The sequence below is a fragment of the Girardinichthys multiradiatus genome, chromosome 4, assembly GCF_021462225.1.
Source record: "Girardinichthys multiradiatus isolate DD_20200921_A chromosome 4, DD_fGirMul_XY1, whole genome shotgun sequence".
Taxonomy (NCBI): domain Eukaryota; kingdom Metazoa; phylum Chordata; class Actinopteri; order Cyprinodontiformes; family Goodeidae; genus Girardinichthys; species Girardinichthys multiradiatus.
Window position 1 is genome coordinate 27,519,688 of NC_061797.1, and position 23,859 is coordinate 27,543,546.

General features: G+C 40.3%; 1 protein-coding gene across 5 annotated transcripts in view; it reads left to right on the forward strand.

The window, feature by feature from the left end:
- Positions 1-22,379, forward strand: part of nfat5b (nuclear factor of activated T cells 5b) — a 37,004-nt gene extending 14,625 nt beyond the window's left edge. The window contains exons 2-12 of one of the 5 annotated variants that reach the window (XM_047362745.1): positions 9,185-9,797; positions 11,419-11,605; positions 13,014-13,204; positions 13,567-13,739; positions 15,476-15,610; positions 15,707-15,759; positions 16,294-16,426; positions 17,100-17,186; positions 17,390-17,493; positions 17,715-19,629; positions 21,255-22,379. In XM_047362745.1, the coding sequence (XP_047218701.1) occupies positions 9,185-9,797; positions 11,419-11,605; positions 13,014-13,204; positions 13,567-13,739; positions 15,476-15,610; positions 15,707-15,759; positions 16,294-16,426; positions 17,100-17,186; positions 17,390-17,493; positions 17,715-19,629; positions 21,255-21,496 (3,833 nt within the window). In that variant the 3' untranslated portion in view covers positions 21,497-22,379. Of the gene's footprint in view, positions 1-484; positions 772-2,341; positions 2,412-2,930; positions 3,100-3,486; positions 3,589-3,824; positions 4,467-9,184; positions 9,798-11,418; positions 11,606-13,013; positions 13,205-13,566; positions 13,740-15,475; positions 15,611-15,706; positions 15,760-16,293; positions 16,427-17,099; positions 17,187-17,389; positions 17,494-17,714; positions 19,630-21,254 lie in introns of those variants that run through there. The other 4 variants (XM_047362746.1, XR_007037921.1, XR_007037920.1 and 1 more) reach the window with 4 other exon arrangements.
- Positions 22,380-23,859: the final 1,480 nt, after the last annotated feature.

The following is a 23,859-nucleotide window of genomic DNA, read 5'->3' on the forward strand; positions in this document are numbered from 1 at the left end:
GATGTAATGTCCTTAAAACAAGTCAAAATGAGGCTCAGTATTGTGTGTGACCTCCATATGCCTGTATGACCTCCCTACAACGCCTGGACATGCTCCTGATGAGACAGTGGATGGTCTCCTGAGGGATCTCCTCCCAGACCTGGACTAAAGCATCTGCCAACTCCTGGACAGTCTGTGGTGCAACGTGGCGTTGGTGCGGCCCTCCAAAAAAATGTCACCCCACGCCATTACTGACCCACTGCCAAACCGGTCATGCTGAAGGATGTTGCAGGCAGCAGATTGCTCTCCACGGTGTCTCCAGACTCTGTCACGTCTGTCACATGTGCTCAGTGTGAACCTGCTTTCATCTGTGAAGAGCACAGGACACCAGTGGCGAATTTGCCAATCCTGGTGTTCTCTGTCAAATGCCAAGCGTCCTGCACGGTGTTGGGCTGTGAGCAAAACTCCCATGTGTGGACGTCGGGCCCTCATAGCATCCTCATGGAGTCGGTTTCTAACCGTTGATTCAAATTAAAAGAACCTCACTGTAACAAATTTCTGTAAAAACGACATCATGATTTTACAGTAAGCTGGCTGTGTTTTGAAAATACAGCTTTTTGCTGTGAACAGAGATGTGGATGGAAAGAATATGAGATTTAATTGGACCGCTGGATCACGTGCAAAGCTGTACTGTAAATTTTAAACGTACAGTTGCATTGTGGGATATTAACCGACCGGCAGGAGGCGACTTTTCGCGGGCGAGAAAGCGGGGCCAAAAGGGACTTTCACCGGGTAAGTACCTTTTTAATCAAACATTTTCATTGCATTTTGTGTCTATTAGAGGACAAAAACTTATTTTATATGGTTATATTGAGCTAGCTTCTCTCGCGCGTCTATCAGTTTGTCTGCTAAAGCTAACTTCGGTTATTTCTAAGCTAGCTTCATGTGCAACACAAGTGCTTTTTGGTTCCGTTTTAACGTTTGTTTTTCATCCAGAATTGCCGGTGGTTACATTATTAGTTAACAATAATATTGGGAGTGACTTCGGGGTAAATCCTTTATTTTTTTCTGATATGTCCGGTGGCAGCCTTAAACTGGCATGTTCTGATCCCAACTTTGGCATACTGTGTCTCAAGCGACTTTACAGTAGTTTGTAAGTGAGCATAATCCAGACAGTTGTGTGTTAATCGCTGTTTTGTCCGGTTAAACTGTAATTGTTCTTCCCAAAAATAATTAGCATTTTAGTATTTTATAATTGCGGACCAGACATCCTGTCACTGCGATCACACTCAATCAATGTAGTTGCCATACGCAACTCCACCAATGAAAAACAATTGTACTTTGCTGTACTTAACAAATGCATTTAATCATAAAGTTTATTCTGCTGTGCACCCATCCTACACTTAAAACTGTTGTCAGAGTAAGCGCATCTCACTCCGATGATTTGATGTCAGAGTTTAGGCTGCCTCTCACTGAAGTGATACTGAGCTGTTGCTTAAATTAAAAAAAAATGTTTCGTTTTCTTGTAGTGTTCTTACATTCAGTAATGGGTTACTGCTACATTATTGGATTTTAAGTTGCGCGACACAAAGATATAGGTTCTCCGTTATAATAGTACAATTAGCAGATTAATTATTATTATTTTGTTCTTGTTTATATGACAACTAACATTTAGCTGTGAAAAAAAAAAACCAATAGATTCGCGCCCTTTTTTCCCTCCCGCCTTTCAGGCACGGTACTTCCACTGTGATTTTTTTTAATTTTTTATTACACTTTACTGGCAGCTTGAATGAGCGCTCACATATATTATTAAAAAAAAAATCCCTACTATTCACAGTTAGTTTTTTTGTTTGTTTGTGGTGGTTGTAGACAATCCTGATCATTTTTACTGCTGAACGGTTCGAGTCTGCACTCTGGACTAAAGTAACTTGTATAAGTTCAGGATCAAGATGATTTCCTGTCAGTTTTGCCCACATAAAACTGAAACTCTTTTTGCCTATGTGAGGCACATGACATTTCACAGGAATTTGCCAAATGTCATTTTTCGATGTGGAATGACGAACTGCAGCATGGTGTTCAAGAACTTCAATGCTTTCAAATCACACACATACCGATATCATAAGCAGCAACTTGCAGCTATGGCTCCAATCTACACCAATGATTTAACCTGTCATGTTGAATATTGCACTGTGCATTGTGATGACCTAATCAGCTTTCTTTCACATTTAAAAACTAATTTGAAGGAAGGTAAAGGTGTAACTTGTCCATTTAAAAAGTGCAAAATAACTTTTACTATTTTGTCTACATTCACATCACATGTTTTTGTTGTGGGTAATCGTATGTTGTGACTTCACTTTTACAGAGGTGTGCTACAGCTGCAGATCTTGAAGGAACACACAACCTGCCGCCAAGTCCATGACTCATTGCCCTTGGTAAGTACAACATATATTGTACAATGTATTGTTCAGTGTGTCTCACTGTATCTCCTATCCCTCTGTCTATAGACAAATGGATGTCAGATACATTGGGACTCTGTCATCTTGCTGTGTGTGTCATCCCTATTTAAAAACTGAAGATGCAGTGAGATGATGTGGAGGAAACAGTATATGGACAGAGACAGGATGTATCTGAGGGTTGGCAGATACATCCCTTCAGAGGGTGGGGGATAGACAGGGATGTATCTGCCTCCCTTCTGTCTCTGTCTATAGAAATGTCCTTCTATAGACAGTGGAACACTCCACATCATCTCACTGTATCTGTGTCAATAGGCAGAGGGATGGCAGACCTGCTGTTTCTATAATCCCTGTCTGTAGAATTATAAATTGTCTGAATTGAATTAAATTTACTCACCTAGAAACACAGAAACCAAGAAAATTGTGAAAACAAAGAACCTGAACATCAAATTAAAATAATATCTGTTAATATTGTTTTTTTGTTTTGTTTTTTTCTAGGAGACGGCTTTACTTTTGACCAATGGATGATAAGCATTGAGGGTGAAATTGTTTCTGAGGGGACTCAGCCTACCTTCCTGGCTGGTCTTGCAGCACTTTTTGCTACCTTCTATGTATTTAACCTTGAGTATCCAGAGGAGGCGACATGCACACTGGAGTTTATTCAAAGGTGAGAACTAATTCACTAATGCTTTTGCTAAACGTATTTTGTAGTTTAGAAGCGTCTAATTTAAAAATGCAATATGCACCTTAAAATAAAGAAACAGGTAGTTTGAACGTTTTCTCCGGGTACTCTGGTTTCCTTCCACAATGCAAAAACATGACTGTTAAGTTAATTGGTCTCTCTAAATTGCTCTTAGGTCTGAATGGGTGTGTGCATGGTTGTTTGTCTTGTGTCTCTGTGTTGACCTGCGATAAACTGGTGAGCTGTCCAGGGTGTACCCTGCCTGCCTCTTGCCCGTAGGGCACCAGCTCCCTGTACAAAAGAAGCGGGTGTAGAAAATTGATGGATGGATGGTAGTTTGAACTCTGAGCTATGTCTCTCGTCTGTTTTTAGGCGGGTTTTTAGGCCTCAACCCTGAAAGAGACAGACGGCAGTGAACCCACGTCTCCACTCTCCTCTGCCAAATCATGGACTACCAGTGGAACTTTTAAAATGGTAAGATTACACATTTACCCAAAATCTGTTCTCTCTGTTATGTGCTCTTAGTTTTTTTCTCTATTCTACCAGCTTCAGGAGCACAACCACTGTTTTAGACTCTGTTTAGGGAGAGTCTAAAACAGTGGTGAGGAACAGTAAAATCTCTGTCTCTCTCTCCCTGTGACATAAGTGCGGTTAAATCTGCTGTACATTTCATGCGTTGAATAAAATGTTTTCTTTTCTTTATCCTCTAGCAACCCTTTGATGAATTACTTGGATCAGCAGCAGGACCTGGATCAGTCTACCTTATTTTCAGAGGTGTGTTCAGGACTCATTACTTGTTCTCGTTGGTTTTGTTTGGCTGTTCACAACGTTTTAAACTGGCTGACATTTTAAAGATGTACCAGCATGGTTCTTATGCAGTGTGTATGTGATTTAAATATTTTACAGTTCTGGATTAGTTTGATGAAAACAACAGAGTATTGAAATTGCTTATATTCCTAAACTTTATTCCCTGTTGCACTGTCCATTATTTTTCCATCCATCCATCCGGTCTGGAAATTTTACATTACAAGCTTGTAAAGCTTTGTTCTTATGCCTTTGGTTGACCAGCTGTTTTTTTTGTGTGTAACTTTTAACCTTTGGCACTTCTACTTTTCTGGTTATTTAACAGCTTGTGTGCATTATGTTATAACCATGGGAGTTATGCATTTAAAACGGTGTATGAATATATATTTTTCAGTCAATTCTTGAGTATTTTTACATTCAGGTTGCAATACCTTTTGACATTTATGTCAAAAGCAAATGTTGCTGTTCTTTAAAAATGTAATATTTTGTTGTACTGCTGTGTGTCGGTTTTAAACATTAACACTGAAATAAAGTATGTTTAAAATGTATTGGTTTTTTTTTCCTTGAAATAACAATTGTTGACATTTATTGTGAGTTTAAATTGAGTTGAATTTTGATATTTCAATTTTAACAGCTAGCAATAGCCAGTCAGTTCAATTACTGTTGAAATTACAATTTAGGAAGTGTTCTTAGGCTACTGTAAAATAAAACAATAATAATAATAATTCTGTTACAGAATTACAGTAAAACTGTAATAAAATCACAGTAAAATGATAATATAATTACAGTAAAATTGTGATAAAATTACAGTAAAATTTTAATAAAATTACGGTAAGATTGTAATAAAATTACAGTAAAATTGTAATAAAATTACCGTATTTTCCGCACTATAAGGCGCACTTAAAAACCATTAATTTTCTCAAAAAATGACAGTGCGCCTTGTAATCCGGAGCGCCTTATATATGGATCAATTGGTTAATTGGTTGATCCATACTGGTTGTACACGGCGCTCTGTCAAAATGTTTCAGTACGACTGGTAAACTACAAAGCCGCACCGCTTGCAGCATTACGGCTATCGTAGTCAGGGGTGTCGCCGAAGTAATAGCGGTAAACACCTGTACTGTGCTTACTCCTAGTCCAACACCACTTGTGTGTGTATAACGACCCCAAAATTGCACCTTTCAAGAGACACACTTACGATGCTGAGTTCAAACTCAAGGCTGTCAGCTACGCAGTCGAACATGGGAATAGAGCAGCAGCGAGAGAATTCAACAGTTAACGCTACTATATTGTGAATGTACTAACGTTTGATTTAGTGCATCAAACTGTTTCTTTTACGTGTTTACTGAATCAGGGAAAAGTTCCCTTTCACGTTTTAACTAACATTTGATTTCAACTTCAACTTCATAGACTCCAATGCATTCCTAACGTGTGGTTGGCTCTATTCAATAGAATTCTATGTAGAGGAGACCTTACCATGAGAGTGAATGGAGTTATCAGAACGCTGGTTTGTAGTGTATTAATAAAGTTTGACTGACTTATCTGACTGTTTTGTTGACATTCTCTTTAGCACAGCTCCATCTAGTGGATGCATAACGCAACCCCAGTCAAACGTTTGACTGCAGTAGCTTCTATTCTATGCGCCTTATAATCCGGTGCGCCCTATATATGAAAAAAGTTCTAAAATAGGCCATTCATTGAAGGTGCGCCTTATAGTGCAGAAAATACGGTACATTAAAATTGTAATAAAATTACAGCCATTTACTGTAAAGATCACAGTAAAGTACTGGCAACCCTGCTGCCAGTACTTTACTGTAAATTTTACAGTGCTGCTGGAGGTCATTTTCCAGGGCTCTGGCAGAGCTCCTCCTGTTCCTCCTTCCACAAAGGCGGAGGTAGTGGTCCTGCTGCTGGGTTGTTGACCTCCTACAGCTTCCTCCACGTCTCCTGGTGTTCTGGCCTGTCTCCTGGTAGCGCCTCCAGGCTCTGGACACTACGCTGACAGACACAGCAAACCTTCTTGCCACAGCTCGCATTGATGTGCCATCCTGGATGAGCTGCACTACCTGAGCCACTTGTGTGGGTTGTAGAGTCCGTCTCATGCTACCACAAGTGTGAAAGCACCACCAACATTCAAAAGTGACCAAAACATCAGCCAGAAAGCATTGGTACTGAGAAGTGGTCTGTGGTCCCCACCTGCAGAACCACTCCTTTATTGAGTGTGTCTTGCTAATCGCCAAAGATTTCCCCCTGTTTATTCCATTTGAACAACAGGATGTGAAACTGATTGTCAATCAGTGTTGCTTCCTAAGTGGACAGTTTGATTTCACAGAAGTTTGATTTACTTGGAGTTATATTGTGTTGTTTAAGTGTTCCCTTTATTTTTTGAGCAGTGTATATTCTCCTTAAACGCCATAAGTGATGTAATTAAGAAAAAGAAAAACCCAGGGGTGTGTCAGTAGTGAGACAAAAAGAAGCTACCCTTCCTGTCATCTCTGGGGCCTTAAGGCAGTGTCAGTCTGCAGATCTATAACACACCCACCTCTAACTGCACCGTTGGCGGTTTGTCAAGATGGAGGCAATGCAGATATCATGCTTTGAAATGCAACGGGAATGGGTGAAAGACGAGATAATATCTCTGGTTCTTCTCTACTGGCTTTGATGCCCTTTTTTGGAAAAAATCTATTAGTCACATTGAAGCATAATATAAAAAATGAATTTATGCTGCATTTAGTGTTTTTTTTAAAGCTATATTTTAAACCTATTTTAGTTTTTTCAGCCTGCATGGCATTTTACTTAATGTTGTATAAATGACTTGTGCTGTTGTGCATGTATGTAGATTGTTGCAAAGTTTAAAAATGATGCAAATGTGGAAATCCGTTTGACATGTGAACTGATGATAAAGCGTTCTAACAGCTTTTATGGCCACTATTTCGTTGTTGTTTTATCAGATGCAACCAGGTCATAAGTTGTTCCTACAATTTCATATTAGTGAGGCTGCACAGTCGCTTCAATGTTATTGTATGACAAAAGACAGACAAAAGAATGATTTAAAGCATCCCTCATGTCTCATGTAATCTTGGTGTTTCCCGTTAGCTACCAGGCTGATTCACTGGGATCTCGATCCTTCACTCAGCATTCCACAAAAAAAGTCCTATTAGTACGTCACTGTTTTATTACTTTTATTGGTCCCCCTACTCTCACAGCAGAGTCAGTGTATGACATTCTTGCCAGTGAGCTGCAGTTGCCTCCCACCACTCAGCAGAGTCAAGAAGTCATGAGTCAAAAGGCAAGCCCTCTCATTTCAGCTCCTCTAGCATCAGGTAGGATCCCGCTTCTCCTTTCCTTATTTCTCCTCCCCGAGCAGAACTGATCTTGCCCCACCCAAAAAAAAAAAAAAAACACTACTCGTCTAGCAGTCTGTACCTGTAGGTGAACACAAATACCTGCATGCAAGAGGAAAGCCTTTCAAACAAGCAGCCTGCTGCTCTTTGATTTTCCACATGTGAGAAAAAAAAAAAAAACCAGGCTGAAGAAGGAAGTTATTGTCATTGGAATCAGGTCAGCTGAACATGCCTGCTTGCCTGTACCTGCTTGTTGGGATTTCATTTGAGTTTGTGGTTGCATGCTGCAGGGCAAACAGATCTAATGTGCAGCATGTTCAGCACATAGACCGTAATTATCATCTTTATTATTAATGCGTTAAAGATAAAATTTGGGTGTTGCTGAACATTATGATAAAATTGGAGGTATTGTGAAAGATGTTTTTGCCTAAAAGGTTTTGCTAAAGTGGCTTTAGTGGAAGTGGAGTTGTTGTCTTACAGAGGAAAATCTTATTAGCGGGTAAATATAGAAGTCCAGAAACAAGATCTTGGGTTAATTAGCTTTTCCACTGCTCCGCACGACGACAAAAGGCTCCGTTTTAATTAAATAATCATAATCATGTTTGCAGCTTCGGTGGGTAGAGAAGGGACAGGCACTTTGTTTTTGCATGTTCTTGGGTTGATGGATGTGTGAGGATTAAACAGAAATGAGAATGCTCAGGTTCAAAGTATTGATAGGAATCAGGAAAGCATGCAATGTATTGACATTTTGAACACTTTTGTTTTTTTTACATCTTGTATAATGTGGTATTATTCTCTAGAAATTTAAAACTTGTCTGGTGTCACATTGGTAAATATTCAGAGAAAAACTAAACAATAAATTAGAGTAGTGCAACCACATCATTTTAAGGCCTTTAATCAGCAAATGTTTGGTTATGTCTTTAAAACTGAGTATCTTCTGGCATGCTATGAATCCTAGCTTTCCATTTGGCCCCTTCTGCTTGTAGTGCATAAAGATGAAACAAACTGATTTTTTGCAATGTATACTAAGATTAATAAAGTATTTTCGAATTGAATTGAAGTGCTGCAGTCATTATAGCAGTCATTCAATGAATCTCTTAGTATTTGTTATAAGTTTGTAGGTTTCAGTTATGTTTTTAATAGATTTCTAGCATTGCTCAGACCGACATTACCGTGTTTGCGTTTGGTCTTTTTTCCCCTTCTCCAATTTTGTAATCTGCAAATTTTTGAAACACCAGAAAATCCAGATTTTCAGCAGCAGCTTAACCCCTTTGTGCTCCAGTCATTATCTAAAAGTGCAGCCTTTGGGGGAGGTGAGGGGATTGTTGCATCATACTGTGAATTTCTTTCTTTTAATTTGAATCAATGTTTGCTGTTCAGCTTTTATTGCTGATTTGCTGTCTCACATCCATATTCTAAGACGTTCCCTCTGAAGCAGGGAGTGTCTGCATATAAAATGGTCTGCAGTTTTCTGCTTCGTAGGTCAGAAGCTTGTTTTTTCTCAGTGGCTTCTTCAAACCAAAGAAGAGAGAAAAAAAAAAATAGCTTGTTGCTAAAAAAAAGAAAAGCTCCAATAAGTAAAATGCCACATATTGTTTGGGCAGAACAAAATGCTAAAATTGATTAGACCTACATAAAGTAATTACATTTTTACTTGTGTAGTCTGATAAAAGTACAAATAAGCTGCATTTTCCGCTTTTATTTTATTTGTAGCTTCTTCTGAGCATCATGCAGCGTTCACAACAGAATTTACACATGCTGCATAATTAGCACCATAGTAAGAATGGGTAGTGTTATCTTAAAGAAAAAAATGCATTAAAAAAAGCAAAAACTTGAAAAAACATCAACTTTCACTGCTTACATGTGACTGCTACCTAACATTAATTCAGCCTGTATTTACTGTCTAATTATTTACACTTTAGATGCCTTGTCCTCTTCTCTGACCACGGAAGGGCCTCGCAGTGCTTTTTCCATCTCTTCCAGCAGCACCATGCATTCCAGCACTTTGTCCAGTGACCTGAACACAGCTCACAGCAGAAATGTTGATCCCGAGGATAGCAGGAGTAGCCGAGTGGTACCGGAGATCGTCGGAGCAGAGGCTGGTAGTGGGAAGAGCAGCAACGGTGAGCTAGCCGGAGGACGCGGTGCAGCCTCTCAGGACAGCCAGCCACACCATCAGCTGACGCCGTCCAAGCGTCGCACCATCCTCAACATCTCCCCGCCTCCACAAGACCTGTTCGACGACAGCCATATGTCCTGCCAGGATGCGCCGGCGTCCTTGGACTCCGAGCAGAGTAACAGCATCTGGATGGAAGACTCCATGTCCAACTTCAGCATCATGAGCACTTCTTCTTACAATGACAACACAGAGGTGCCACGAAAGGCCCGCAAGCGCACACCTCGACAGAAACCAGGACCTAAGGCAGTGCGTGCAGAGAAAGCCAGCATGGATGTCTTCGATGCGGATAGCGCCAAAGCCCCACACTTTGTCCTGTCTCAGCTCGGCTCCGAGAACAAGGCCTCAACTAAAGGAAGGTTAGTAGTTAGTTCACAATCACAGACATTGAGCTGATGTGTTATAATTAAAAAATCCACCTCAATCCCCTCTATATCTCATGATGCTGTCAAAATGAGGTGCCTAGTAAACATATTTATACTCCTTTCCATGTTTGCTGTTACAGCTACAAACATCATTGTATTTCATTTGGCTGTTAGACACAAAGTAGTTTACATTTTGAAGTGGAGAGAAAGTTAGAATGGTTGTATGCGCATGTAGTCAGCCCACTGCACTCTGATACTGCTAAAAAAAGCCTGTACAACCAATTCCTTTCTAAAAGCACTTGATTAGTAAATAAGCAGAAATCTGGCTTTTATGGAATAGTTGGAAGTAAGCCATAAGAAGTCTATTACAAGCCAGAAACTATGTAGAAGACAATGAATACGTGAACAAAGGTGCTCTGGTCAGATGAGACTAACATTTTGGGCTACATGCAAAATGTAACATGTGTCGAAAAGCTACACCCTGAACACGCCATCCCCCGTAGTAAAACAAGGACTCATACAGGGATGGATGGAGATCAATATAGTGCAATACTGGAAGAAAACCTGTTAGAAGCAATGACCCTACATATACAGCCAGAGCTGCAATGGCATTATTTTGGTCTAAGCATTTTCATGTCTGTGAATGAATTCGGATTTAAATCCAAGTAGGAATCTGGGCCAAGACTTACAAATTGATGTCACGGAAGCTTCATCCAATTGGAGTGATTTTGAGCCGTTTCGCAAAGAAGAATAGGCAAAACCTTAAGTTTTTAGATTTTCCAAGCTGGCAGAGACACATCCCAAACTATTTGCAGTTATATCTGTGGATAGAAGTTGTTGTAATTTTTATTAGACCAGTTTTCTCCCACTTCTTTGGTATTCTCCACTCTGTCTTGGCCTATCACCTAAAGTCTTAGTCAAATACGTTGAACTTTGTCGGGTATGAATCTTTTTGCCTCGCACGGTACTGGTACTGGTATGGCAAGATAAAGGCTCTCAAGTGTTTCTTTTATTTGACTGTTTTCGTATAAGTCTTTCAATCTCATTCAACATTCATATGAACTGTGACTGCAGGTATTATTGGGAAACGACATACTGACACTCACCAGCAGATGGAAATCTTTAACAAACTTCTTTGGCTCCAAATTTCCCACCACAGTTTGACTGCAATAGAGCGGGTAGATCAGAGGGGAGGGAGGGGCAGGATACTGAAGTACAAACAATGGTCAGCCACAGTGAATCATAGTGCCTCTCTCAAAGACCTAGGATAAGCAGAGCAGATTAAATAAACAGATAACTCTGAACATTTTAAGAGCTGAGGTTAGAATATGCTTGGCTGATGGAGAGCCTCTTAAATCTGCATTGCTCAGAGCACCATGGCAACTTCAGAGTGTTTCCACTGTTGCAGGAAGGAGACTACAACCCCTGACAGATATGTGTATGTCTTTGTAGACACATAGATATTTTATTTTAAGAAGAGTCAATTTGTATCTTGCCTTTTGTATGTTCTGAACGCTGTCGGAGATGCCTGGTAGGTTACATGTACAGTATAAGACAAAGAAAATTTTGAGAGGGTAACTGATCTGTCAAACTGTGCTTTTTTCTTTTGTTGCAGTTCTGATGATCCTCAGACAACTAATCAGAAGGGAGGGACGCTTACGATGCAGTTCCCATCGAAGTGTGAGGGGAAGGAGCTTAAAATCCTTGTCCAGCCTGAGACTCAGCACCGGGCTCGCTACCTAACCGAAGGAAGCAGAGGCTCAGTGAAGGATCGGACCCAGCAAGGCTTTCCTACTGTAAAGGTACCTATAGCAACCATGTCGCTGTGTTTTTGTAATATTTTTATAGTGTAGGCTGTTTGGCCACAAGCTTTAATATGTATCAGTTAGAATTTTTCTTCTTTCACACCCTTTGTGGAAAAGTCAAGTTAATAGGTCTCATTGCAGAGATGTTAACTTGACCCAGATAGTGTGTGTTTCCTCATATTCTCAGTATTGTGGGATTAATAACAGGTCACTGTAAAACTGCTGTGGCCATTCAGGGTCAGCATTAGTGAAGAACCTGATTGTTTACAGACACCAGTTAATTGCATCAGGTTAGAGGTGTAGTATAAAGGGAGCCTGCAAAATGTTAGATTAGAGACAGTGATACTGATACTGATGGAGACAACACTTTGTCCTGTCTAATCTAAATAGATGAAATCTCATGAGGTGTTCTGCCTGTTTTAACGTTTAAAAACATCCATCAAGTCCAGGTGTAAAACACTGGGCTACGATTAGTCTCGATTAGTCTCTCATGAGCCTATCTCTTTTAAAAGAGATAGGTGTTTAAAGGCAAGGCAATTTCCTAGTTCTATCTCTTTTTAGGCTCATGAGAGACTAATCGTGAGCCTAAAAAGAGATAGAACTAGGAAATTGCCTTGCCTTTAAACACCTATTTTGCCACTTCAGTGATCATGCCATCTCCTCAATGCATATGGAAGCTGGATCAATCTGGTGGGTTTGTTACTGGCTTTATTGTACCATGAAAGGTCACAATAATCCAGTTTAAACTAGACAGTTACAAGCAGAAGATAAAAGACAGAATAAAGCTTTTAATAGGCTGACATATGAGCTCCTTTACAAGGGCGTCCAACTTTAGGGTCTCTTAGTTTGCCTTGCAAAATGGTTCATACACCCTTGACCTGTTCTCTGTTTTGTCATCTTAGAACTGTAAAGTTTATTGTATTTTATGGAGACTTTATGAGTGAGAAAGCAAAGAAATCAAAAATTGTGAAGAGGAAGGAAAAAGATGTATGGCTTTTTAATGTTATTACTAAAGAAAATCTGAAAGGTGTGCTTTGCATTTGTATTCTACCCCTCTGAAAGGAGAAGAGTGGCAAGAAGATAGTCATTGAAATAAAGCCATAAGGTTTTTTTTTTATAAGCTATGGTGGAAACAGCAAATATGTGAGAAAAAATGCAATTTTAAACTTTTTAGGGGGAAAACCATTTAGCCAGAGCTACAATGGAATGGTTCACATCAAAGCATATCTATGCATTAAAAGGGCCCCGTGAATATTACAAATCTGTAGAAAGAGTTAAAATCAGTGTTCAACCTATCATGCAGTCTGACTGAAGAACTGAAGAGCACAGAAAATATATCTGTGTTAATTTAACCCAGAAAATAGAAAAACAAAATTTAATCAAATGCTCCATTTGTCCTTCACAGCTAGAGGGTGTGAGCGAGCCAGTGATTCTCCAGGTGTTTGTTGGCAATGACGCCGGGCGCGTGAAGCCTCACGGATTTTACCAAGCTTGCAAAGTTACCGGTCGCAACACCACTGCATGCAAGGAGGTTGATATTGATGGCACAACTGTGATTGAAGTGTCCCTTGACCCAAGCACCAGCATGACACTGGCGTATGTAGCAGTTTAGCTATTAATTAGCAATTTAGTTGTTTTAATGGTAAATATTGCTGTAAACCTTATGTCTTGTAGTTTATTACATCAGAAAGTTCCCTTTTCTGAAACAAATTTTTTATGTCTTTAACTGTACCTCTGTGATAAGTCAGTAAATCTGTTTCATAATGGATACACGTGAACTATCCACTGCATAAACACTTCGTTTATTCCCTTGGGAAGAAGAATAATCTATAGTGACATCATGAGGTATTAAGTCTTTTAAAGAGCTGCTAATGTTATAAATACTTTAATACTGGTATTGACTTTGGAAGTTGAAACAAGTCCAAGCAAAGCTAAGTTCACATATTCTCTGTGTTTAGAGTCGACTGTGTTGGGATCTTAAAGCTCCGTAATGCTGACGTCGAGGGTCGTATCGGTGTGGCCGGGTCAAAGAAGAAGAGCACACGCGCTCGCTTGGTGTTTCGGGTCAACATCCTCCGCTCAGATGGATCAGTGCTCACTCTGCAGACTCCCTCATCTCCAATCTTGTGCAGTGAGTTGATTTTCCTGTTTGTCCTTGTGTATATGCTGAGTTATAAACTCAAACTAAGGTAATACATCATTTGAAAATTTGTAAATTAGGGGATATTGTGAGATGCGTACAAACAAATCAGTCCAGCCCTGCAAGAATCAAACTTCTTGAATAGGAGAAAAAGAATAGGTTGAACTAAAACCTACTTGGTTAATAATTGCCATTGAATCTTTTTAGATCCTGTTTGTTAATTTTAATATACCCAGAGGTCAGCAGACTGTTCGCTTTTGATGTTAGCATTTGCAGACAATGCATGGCTATCCTATTAGATTGTGTTCTTTAATAAATGCCTGCAATATGAGCGCGTGGTCGGTTTTCACAAATAGGAAAAACTCTTAGGGCCATGTGTGGATTTGAGACAACTGCTTTGAGGTTAGCAGGGAAGAAAAAGAGGTACTGACCTAAACAATAGAGGTGTGGAAGTCTGTTGTTGATGCCAGAGCTTGCATGCAATCTAAGGAAATGTCTTTCCACAAAACAAGAAAAGAACTAGTAATCCCCCCTGGTTTTTGATTGTATGTTTGTGCGTGTGTGTACATGTTCATAGTGCACAGGAGAGAGATGTGTTTAAAAGTCGTCCTGCCAGCAACAAATAATTACCTTAGGAAAAAAGAGACAATTAAAGAGGTAACAAGCAACTTTCTAATTATATGTATATTTTTTTGTTATAAGATCTAAGAATTCACAAGTTTATTAAAAGCAAAAAATGTGCTCTGATATTCATCTTATCCTAAAGTTTATGTTGTTGTTCAAGCTTTTATTTTTATTTTTTCACATGTTATGTCCTGGGAGCTCAGTCAGATCACATAGCTGGGTAGGTCTGTTTGCATTGTGGTGTCAGAGCAGGTTTGTTTTATAAAGAGGGCATTTTCCCCCTTGTTGCATAACTGACTTTGTTGAATTAAAAGGACGATAAGCAGCCTTGAGTACAGGCAGCAAACCAGCACAGCCACCCCCAGATCCACAGCATCTCTTATCTGACCTCTGCAGAACAAAGGATCCACAAGCTAATAAAAAAAAACAACCAATATCTCCAAGTGATTTGTGAAGAATCTTGGCTTCACCTCCTCTTATAATTACATTTATACAGTTAAATAAAATAAAAAGTATATATTTAGTAAAATCGATACATTCAGAATTCTTTCATCTGTGAAAAAATCATAATCTTTTTGATAGGTTTTTCTGTGTATAAAGCACAACTTGAGTGATCAAATGATTAAAGTTCACAAAAAATATTACAATGCATAATAAAGTTGTAGTTTTAAACAATCACGCCTAACTACAAAAAAATATTTAATAGAGTTTCTGTGAACACCCTTGCATTTTACTGGAAACACAAGGGTGCAAGGTCCAAATCCCCTGCTGACAAAGTTCTGGCTGCCACTGATGTAGCTTTTAATCCACAGTATGCTTTCAGGCAGTCATTAAAGTTGTGGCTTAAGAGTTTATAACTAGCAAAAAACCTGATCCTACCCATTTTTGCTTATTTTCCTTATAAAAAAACAAAAACAAAAAAAATCAATCAAAAGTGATGCAAATCTCTATTTTGAAAAGGTGAAAATTTGCTTAAAAAGTCAAATTGATTTGCAACCCCTCCCCCACAGGTTTCTCATTGCTGTGTTAGAGGTGAGAGGGCTTTATTAGAGAAGCAAAAATCAATGATCAGTCAGTGATGTGTGCATCATCTCTGTTTACAGCCCAGCCTGCAGGGCTACCAGAAATACTGAAGAAGTCACTGCACACTGGTTTGGTAAGGGGCGGAGAGGAGGTTTTTATTATTGGCAAGAACTTTCTGAAAGACACTAAAGTCATATTTCAAGAAAATGTTTCAGGTGAGAAAAAAACAATCTTTCAGACATTTTTGGGGTGGTCAGATTCAATTCAGTTTCAATGAGATGTAACAGCCAGTGAAAACATCTCTGTTCCAGATGAGAAATCGTGGAAGTCCGAGGCTGAAATTGATATGGAGCTGTTTCACCAGGTAAATAGTTCCTCTTATTGTTCTGTCGTATTTCTGATTGGTTAAACATAATTAGAAATGAAAAAAAACTGGACAGATAAGCTTCAGCTGAGTGTTGTATAGCGCTTTCAGATATAATCATCTTAAATGGCTTGTGGTTCAAAGGTGTAAGTAGTTTCATTGTGTTCTGACCTAATTACTTTCAGTCTCAGACACTCTGCTGAGTGTGTCTTAACAAGCAGGATTAAACCTTTGCCCTTGTAAATGAAAAGATACTGAAACTTCAACTGCAGCTCTGTGAATTGGAAGTGCATTTTATGACAGAATACAGAGTAAGCAAACAAAGTCCAGGACAGGTTCCTACAATGAATGCAGCCACATAATTCAGCAAGAATAATAATGTTTCTTTTTCATTCCTCATAAACTAACTGTTCTATCTTAAAGCTGCTTTCAGATTAATTTCTCTAGGTTTTCTGTTCGATTGATTTTTGTTATTGTATTTTTGTGACTGATTTTATTTTGTATTTATTTTGTGTCTTTACCCCCCCCCCAAAGAATCACCTGATCGTGAAGGTACCCCCATATCCAAACCCGGCCATCACCTCTCCCGTCTGTGTGGGAATCTATGTGGTGACAAACGCTGGCAGGTCCCATGATGTCCAGCCATTCACCTACACTCCAGATCCAGGTTTGCTTGAGTACATTTTTTGTCTCAGACGCCACACCAGGCCTCTCAGCTAAAGATACAAGTGACACCGTAGTTAATTAAGCCAAAAACAAAAATCTCATTTAGATGTGATTTACAAAATACTAGTTTTGTGTTTATGTTCAGAGAGGCATCCTTAATGTCACAGGAAATCCTTTCTACCTGCAGCTATTAAACTTTACAATTCCTGCCTATGAACACAAATGTGTTGGCCACTTACACTAATACTATTTTTTGTACAGTGTTGTTTGATTCTTATTGTGTGATTCTATTATTAATATTATTAATTTCTTTTGTTTTATATTCTATATTTCACATATATACCTAGACTAAGTGACTCTAACAACATACTTTCCCCTCTTGGATTGATCAAGTATTGTTTCTGATTAAAGTGTTTGCTAATAAGAGACAACACCGCCATCTACAGTTTATTGTTAGTAATAACTTTTCATAGCTGTAGTGCTCCATCTTCTTTCTAAAAGGGAAATCCCCACACAGTACCTATATTTATCTGGTGTTCTCTTAGTTTTAAGGTTGTTCTGGGTAAAACAATGAAATATCTAACTAATAGGTTATTTAACATAAACAATGAAAGTCTGTGAATTGTGTTTTATTAAGATGCCATCATAGTATCTATTCTCCTGCTTTATTTTAGACACTCTTGCAGTACAAAATGAAATTCCTGTAAAGAAAGAGATAACTTCTCCAGTGAAGACCTGCTCCTATGATGAGCAACTCAAAGGTTAGATTTTATTTTTTTAATTCTGTGTTCCCCATCATTGCTTTATATCTGTCAGATAGACAATTTTTCAGAAGACGAATAAGTTCAGTACTTGTGCAGAGGGTTTTACTTGTCTCTCTTCTGTAAGGCTTTTATGCTTCCTATGTCCCGACTACAAAAAACTGGTAAATTAACATTTGACACCCATGCTGTTACTCCTGCAGCTGTAGATAGTGCCTTGATGCCTTCGATGTTGCCTTTAGTGAAGAGAGAAGATGTCACCCCAATGGAGGTGACAAACAACCTTCAGGCCTCTGGAGTTTTTAAGGTAAATTACTGAGCTGTATGCTGCTTTTGTGCATTGAAGTTAGCATATGCTCAGTGAAAACTGGTTTAAGTTTTTAGCAACTTGGTTTAGTTTACTTTTTGCTTTACTGCACTGAACCGTTTTATTTTTGTGGATGCGACTTCAGAAATTAGATGCTGCATTTATGACACATAACTTAAAATCCCAAATTGAGCTTTTGTCGTTTGTTTTCCTTTCTGTAGCAGAATGGTGATCTTTGTGCACCGCAGCCAAACCAAGAAGTAGCTACAGCACATCTAAATAAAAGCCTAGTTTTCAGCAATAACTTACCTCAGCCTGCAGGCGATCCAGATAAAACCCAGGCTGCTGCTTTTACCAATGTCGAGCCTTTAAGCACCATCCAGAAGCAGGATATTGCTGCTAGCAACTCATTCCCTTTGGCTGCAGACTCTCTGCTCCCACAAGGCTCCCAGCAGTTCCTCTTGGAGCCCAGAGACAGTCTCATGCAGGAGAGGTCAGGCAGCACTTCTGGAGGAGTGGGCAGGCTGTGTGTTGAACCTGCACCCCAGCAACCGCAGCCACAGCCACAGCTACAGCTGCAGCTCTTCCCCGCAGATGAAGTAGCTCAGCTGGAGGAGGCAGTGAGACAACTTAAAGCTAAAGGATACTGTAACTTACCAATTCAGGCAGACAACCCTATAAGCAAACAACAACAAATCCAACACCAGCAACAAATCCAAAATGAGCAAATTCAGCAGCAACAACAACAAATTCAACAACAGCAACAACACATCCAGCACCAGCAACAGATCCAAACCCAGCAGATTCAGCAGCAACAACAGCAGCAAATTCAACAGCAGCAGGTGTTGGAGAATTTACAGCAGCAAATCTTTCAGTCTCAGATCCAGATGCAGTGTGGCATGTTTCAGGATACTGCCCAGACCAAGAACTCTGACCTTCAAGGTTCACCGCAAGGAGTGGTGACTAACCAGGCATCACTTTACCCACCGGAGCAACAGCAGCAGCAGAATCAGCAGCAGCAGCAAGCTGCACTTTTTCAGCAGGCAAACGATCTTTGTTCAATGCAGACCGGCTTCCTCCAGCAGACCCCTGCGCATCCCTCTCCAACCATGTTCCACAATCCCAGTCCTTTGGCAGAAACACAAGATCCACAGGCATCAATGTTTCAGAAAGCCTCCCAGGAGCAAGTCCAGGCTGCTCTTTTCCAGAGCACCATGACAGTGCTACAGTCTCAAGAGCAACAGCAATCCCCCACTGGACTTTTCCTTCCCCAAACACCACTGGCCACCCAGCTTACAGCTAGCAGTTCTAAACAACAGCAGCAGCAGCAACAACAACAACAACAACAACAACAACAACAGCAGCAGCAGCAACAACAGCAGCAGCTGGCCTTCCTTAATGCTCTACAATCCTCATCCCCTGAACCACAATCAGTATTTCAGACCCAGGCCCAGATGTCCCCCATGCAGCAGAGAAGCCCCATGGAGCAGCAGCAGTCACCACAGCCTCCGCCACTTACACAGCCATCCCCACAGCCAGCCATGTTTCAGAGCATATCCCCTCATTCATCTTCAAACACACTCGCTCCAGGCCAGCAGCAGCAACAGCAGGCTGGCTTAATGTTCTGCGATAACAACCTGTCCACACAACCCCAGGCACCTAACCTCATTTTTGCCAGTCAAGGCCAAATGCCTCCCCTCACCACCAGCAGTCTAGTTTCACAGGAGTCCCAAAACCCCTCTCTGCTGTTTTCCCAAGGCAGCACGGTGGCTGTTAATCAGCAGAACCAACCTGAGCCCATGGCCTTAGGAAATCTCACAAATTCACCACAGCAAGTCATTTTTCAGGAGCAGCAGCCAATGCAGTTAGGCGGCAGCCCCAACAACCAACACGATCAGCAAGTGGGTCTCTTCATCCCTCCATCCAACATGCCTCCTCTGCAGGGGGGACTAGCTGTGCCGGAGCTCACACAGTCGGCCATGTTTGCCTCCCAGAACGGTGTGGCAAACCTTCCAGCGACAGCCTCCTCTCCTGTCCAGCAGCCAGGAAGTTTGTTTCAGCACGGCGTGAGTGGGAACATCAGTCAGCCCAGCCAGCCTCAGCAGCCTGGCCTCTTCATCTTTGGGATACAGAACGGTAAGGGCATTTTTAATCAGATGAACGCCTGTTAAAACTGATGAGTTATTAGAGCAAAAAGCTAACCCTAACAGCAAGCTCTATCCATACCCCTTGAACATTTTAAAATTTTGTCAGGAAAGACATCCATTGAGATTATTAATCTCTTTTACAAGGATGTCCTGGCCAAACTTTTATGTTTTTTATTAGGATTTTATATGATAGAACAGCACAAAAATGCATAATTGTAGAGTGGATTCTTTTTTTTTTTTTTTTTTTTACCAACAGAAATCTGAAATGTTTTGTTGTTCTGTCAGCCTTAGAGGTTTGTTAGTTAACATTAGTAAACAACCAGCATCATGATGTCTGTTCTGACCAATGAACACATAGACAGGACAGGGACAACGTTTTGGAAAGGTATAAAACAGGGTGAGGTTATAAAATTGTCCAAATCTTTTAAGGAGAGAACTATTCAGAGAAGCAGCTACGATTCAATGGTAACTCTGGAGGAGCTGCAGAGATCCACAGCTCCGAATGGAAAATCTTTGGACAGGGCACTCCACACATTTAGCCAGTATGTAAGAGTGGCAATAAGAAAACCATATTTGAAGGAAACCTGTTTGGAGTTTGCCACAAGCCATGTGGGGAACTGGTCAAATGAGACTAAAGTTGACTTTTTGACCTACATGCAAAATGCTGTAAGTGGAGGACCCATATTACAAGAGGATAGCGACTGTGAACATACAGCCTGAGTTACAATGCAGTTGTTTAGATCAAAGCATACTCCTGTGTTAGAATGATCTAGTCAAAGTCCACCCCTTAATCCAGTGTCTTTTCAGCCTGGTCCTCAAGGCACACTGTCCTGCATGTTTTAGATGTTTCCCTGCTTCAGCACACCTGAATTCAATTAATGGCTATTTAACAGGCTTTTGCTGAATTTTAATCAGTTGAATCAGGTGTGTTGAAACAGGGAAACATCTACAACATGCAGGGCAGTGTGCCTTGAGGACCAGGGTTGAAAAACTCAACAGACAATCTGTGGCAAGTCTTGAAGCGTGCTGCTCTCGGATGTAGTCGCTCGAATCTGACAAAGTTTTAACTATTTTGCAAAGAAGAATTGGCCAACGTGTCAGTCTCTACAGGTGGTAGAGACATAACCTAGAAGGATAGCTGTGAATGCAGTGAAAGATGGTTCTTTAAATTATTCTCTCAGGGCCCATTTTGAATACAAATGCACTTTTTTCACATTTGTTTTGTAAAACAAATGTGAAAACCATCTAAACCTTTTCTTCCACTCTATGGTCTAGCACATAAACGTTTTTAGTTGAAACAAAACTAAATGTAACAAAAAAATCAAGAAGAGTGAAGAGCAATCTTTTCTGCAGTGGTTATACAAGGTAATATTTTAAATAAATCTTTTTTGTCAAATCAACCATAAAATGTAATATTTTTAAATAGAATTTACTTGTGAAAGAAATAATACATCTCTCTGTCTAGGATGTTTATCATGTCCATTTGGCAGTGGACCTACAATGTCAGGTGGTCAAAATAATAATATTTGAACTTGGGAGCAGTCATCTTCTTTTGCACCTAATAGAAATGTATGGTGATTTTGTTTCTGAGTTATTTTTGTCCGCTTCTTGCAGGATGTGACCAGCTGATGAACAGCCCTGGAAACACGGTTTCAGATCAGATCATAGCAATCAGCCAGTCGAGTCAGAACCAGCAAGAGAGCGAGGCTCGCATCCAGTCCCTGCTCAGCCAGTCTATGTCCCAGCCAGGGACTACTGTACAGGGCAGCATGGAGGTCTCCCAGAACATGGAGAAGATCAATGACCTGCTAGTCAGCCTGCATGAATCAGGCGGTACCCTTACTCGGTCGTTCTAGATGATAGATAGAAGCTCATGAGTTTGTATTTTATTTTTCACTGAAGAAATCTGGAAAAATTGTCAAATATGCGGGAAAGGTCCAAATGTTATGTGTGATTACTACACGCAGGTCTGCTTCTGCCGCACCAACGATGTATTCAGATAGCTGCTGGCCTTTTCTCAGCCAGTCTCTTCAGTCAAAAATAGTGACTAATGACTAATGTAAATAACAGTGACTTTGAAGGCAAACTAGATCATTACTTTATATGCAGATACAAAAGCCAGGATTTAGGAATGGGTTGACAATGACCAAGCAGACATCTTTTCATATCTCTCAAAGAATGGCTGACTCCCTATTTTTAAAACCCATGTGAAAATAGTGACCAACCGCTTGGCGTGTCTGATTGGAGAAGTGGTATTGAAACCTTTATTTGCTTTCGCTTTCTCTCTGGAAAGACTTTAAGCTTGTCAGGCCTGATAATCATCGGACTTGTTTTTAACTGTAAATAGGTAGAACTTGATGTTATCTTTAGCATGCTCCAGTTGTTTGTGTTTTGTCTCTCATAGAGTTAGCAGTTTCTGTGAATATATTTCCCTTAAATCTTATTTTCTACCTCGAATTAATGTTATTATGTTGCATGAAAGATGGACCGTGTGGCATAGATTTAAACGTCATGGTGGTATGTTTGGTTGAACTGGAAGGTAGCTACTGTTTGAAATAATGCTTGTCTGTAAAAGATGTCTATAGAGGAAAAGAGAGAAAGCAAAGAAATATGAAGTTAAAGAACTGTAGAATTGAACATAAAAGGTTTAATGTAACTTTGTTATGGATGTATGATTCTGTGGCCTTTTCTAATCATCTCTTTGCTGCCCTAATTAAATATATCTGCCCTTGTTGCTTATCTGCGGCACCGCTCACTGCTACAGCTTACACAACATAACTGTTGATATCACATAAGACGCAACACATAGTCAAGGATAAACTGATACAGGAGGATGACACCCTTTAGGAGGGTTAAGAACAGGCATAGATAAAAGCAGGACTCACGCTCCATTCTTTGCTCCTCTCGGTTCATCCCTAAGATGGGCTGAGGGGAGTCCGGTACCAAAGGTGAATGTCACTCTGTATCTGTTTAATTGTAGACTCTGTACAATGATCTTTTTGGCATGAAATCTTGATTTTATACTTAACCATATCTCATTAATTCACAAGGTAAATACTTTGCTGGTTTTACCTGTTGGGTCTCGGAACTGGAGAGAAACGGACCCGGTGGTGCACAGGGAGGAAATAGAGTAAAAACTCCCATTTTACAACATTGGGGGCTCGTCCGGGATGTCCGGGTTCCAAACGAGACCAACCCTGCAAGGAGGACCCCAGACAGCGGCGGCGGGGGGACTGAGCCTTCAGTACAGACCTTGGTCATCTCATCAGGTAGACAGAAATACCTGGTAGACTGGCGGTTTTACTGCAAGGCTCGGCTCTCACGTCTCTTTTTCTGGACTTCCAGTGATCCAAATTTAAGTACGGAGTGACATTCACTTAGTCTATATTGCTGTAGAAAATGGTGAAAAAGATGAAGAGGTTAAAAGACGTCAGAAATAGAGAACTCATGCATGAGATAGAAAAAAACTAATCAGTGATTTAATGAAGAAAGGTTTGAATAAGATAGCGGATTCGGCTCGAGGAGAGGGGATCGGTGGACCTCAGGGTTGGTTGATTGATTGATTGATTGATTGATTTAATTGGTGAATTGATCTACACTTAACAAAAATATAAACGCCCCATGTCAAATATAAGAGTTTTATTAACATTTGGGTTATGCAATATATAGAGAAACTCAAAATATATTTTCAGCAATTACTTATCTTCATATCGGCATTGATAACATTGTGGAATGGCCATTTGTAGCGCATTGACAGTCCTTTGAACATGATAGGGGTCAGGTTGAGGAATTTGATTTTTCAGTATCTTGCGTGTCTGCCAGCTGCGTCTCTCAGAGCAAAACACCTTCTTCGCATAGAGTTAATCTGATTGTCTAAGGTGGCCTGCAGAATGTTATTCCATTCCTCCTGGAGTGCCACACGGTGCTGACCCACATTGCCTGGAAGTGGAACACGGTCCCAGACGCACCTATCCAGAACATCCCAAAGATGCTCTATTGGGGACATGTCTGGTGAATATGCGGGCCAGTCCAGAACTTCAGTGTCCTCTGTTTGAAGGAATTCCATGCAGAAGCGGGCAACATGAGGTCAGGCATTGTCATGTTGAAAGGTGATGTCATGCTGGCGCACAAACGGCACCACAAATGGGGTGAGAATCTCGTCCCGATATCTTTGTGCATTAAGGTTCCCTTCAATGAAGTGCAATGGTGTCCTTTGCCT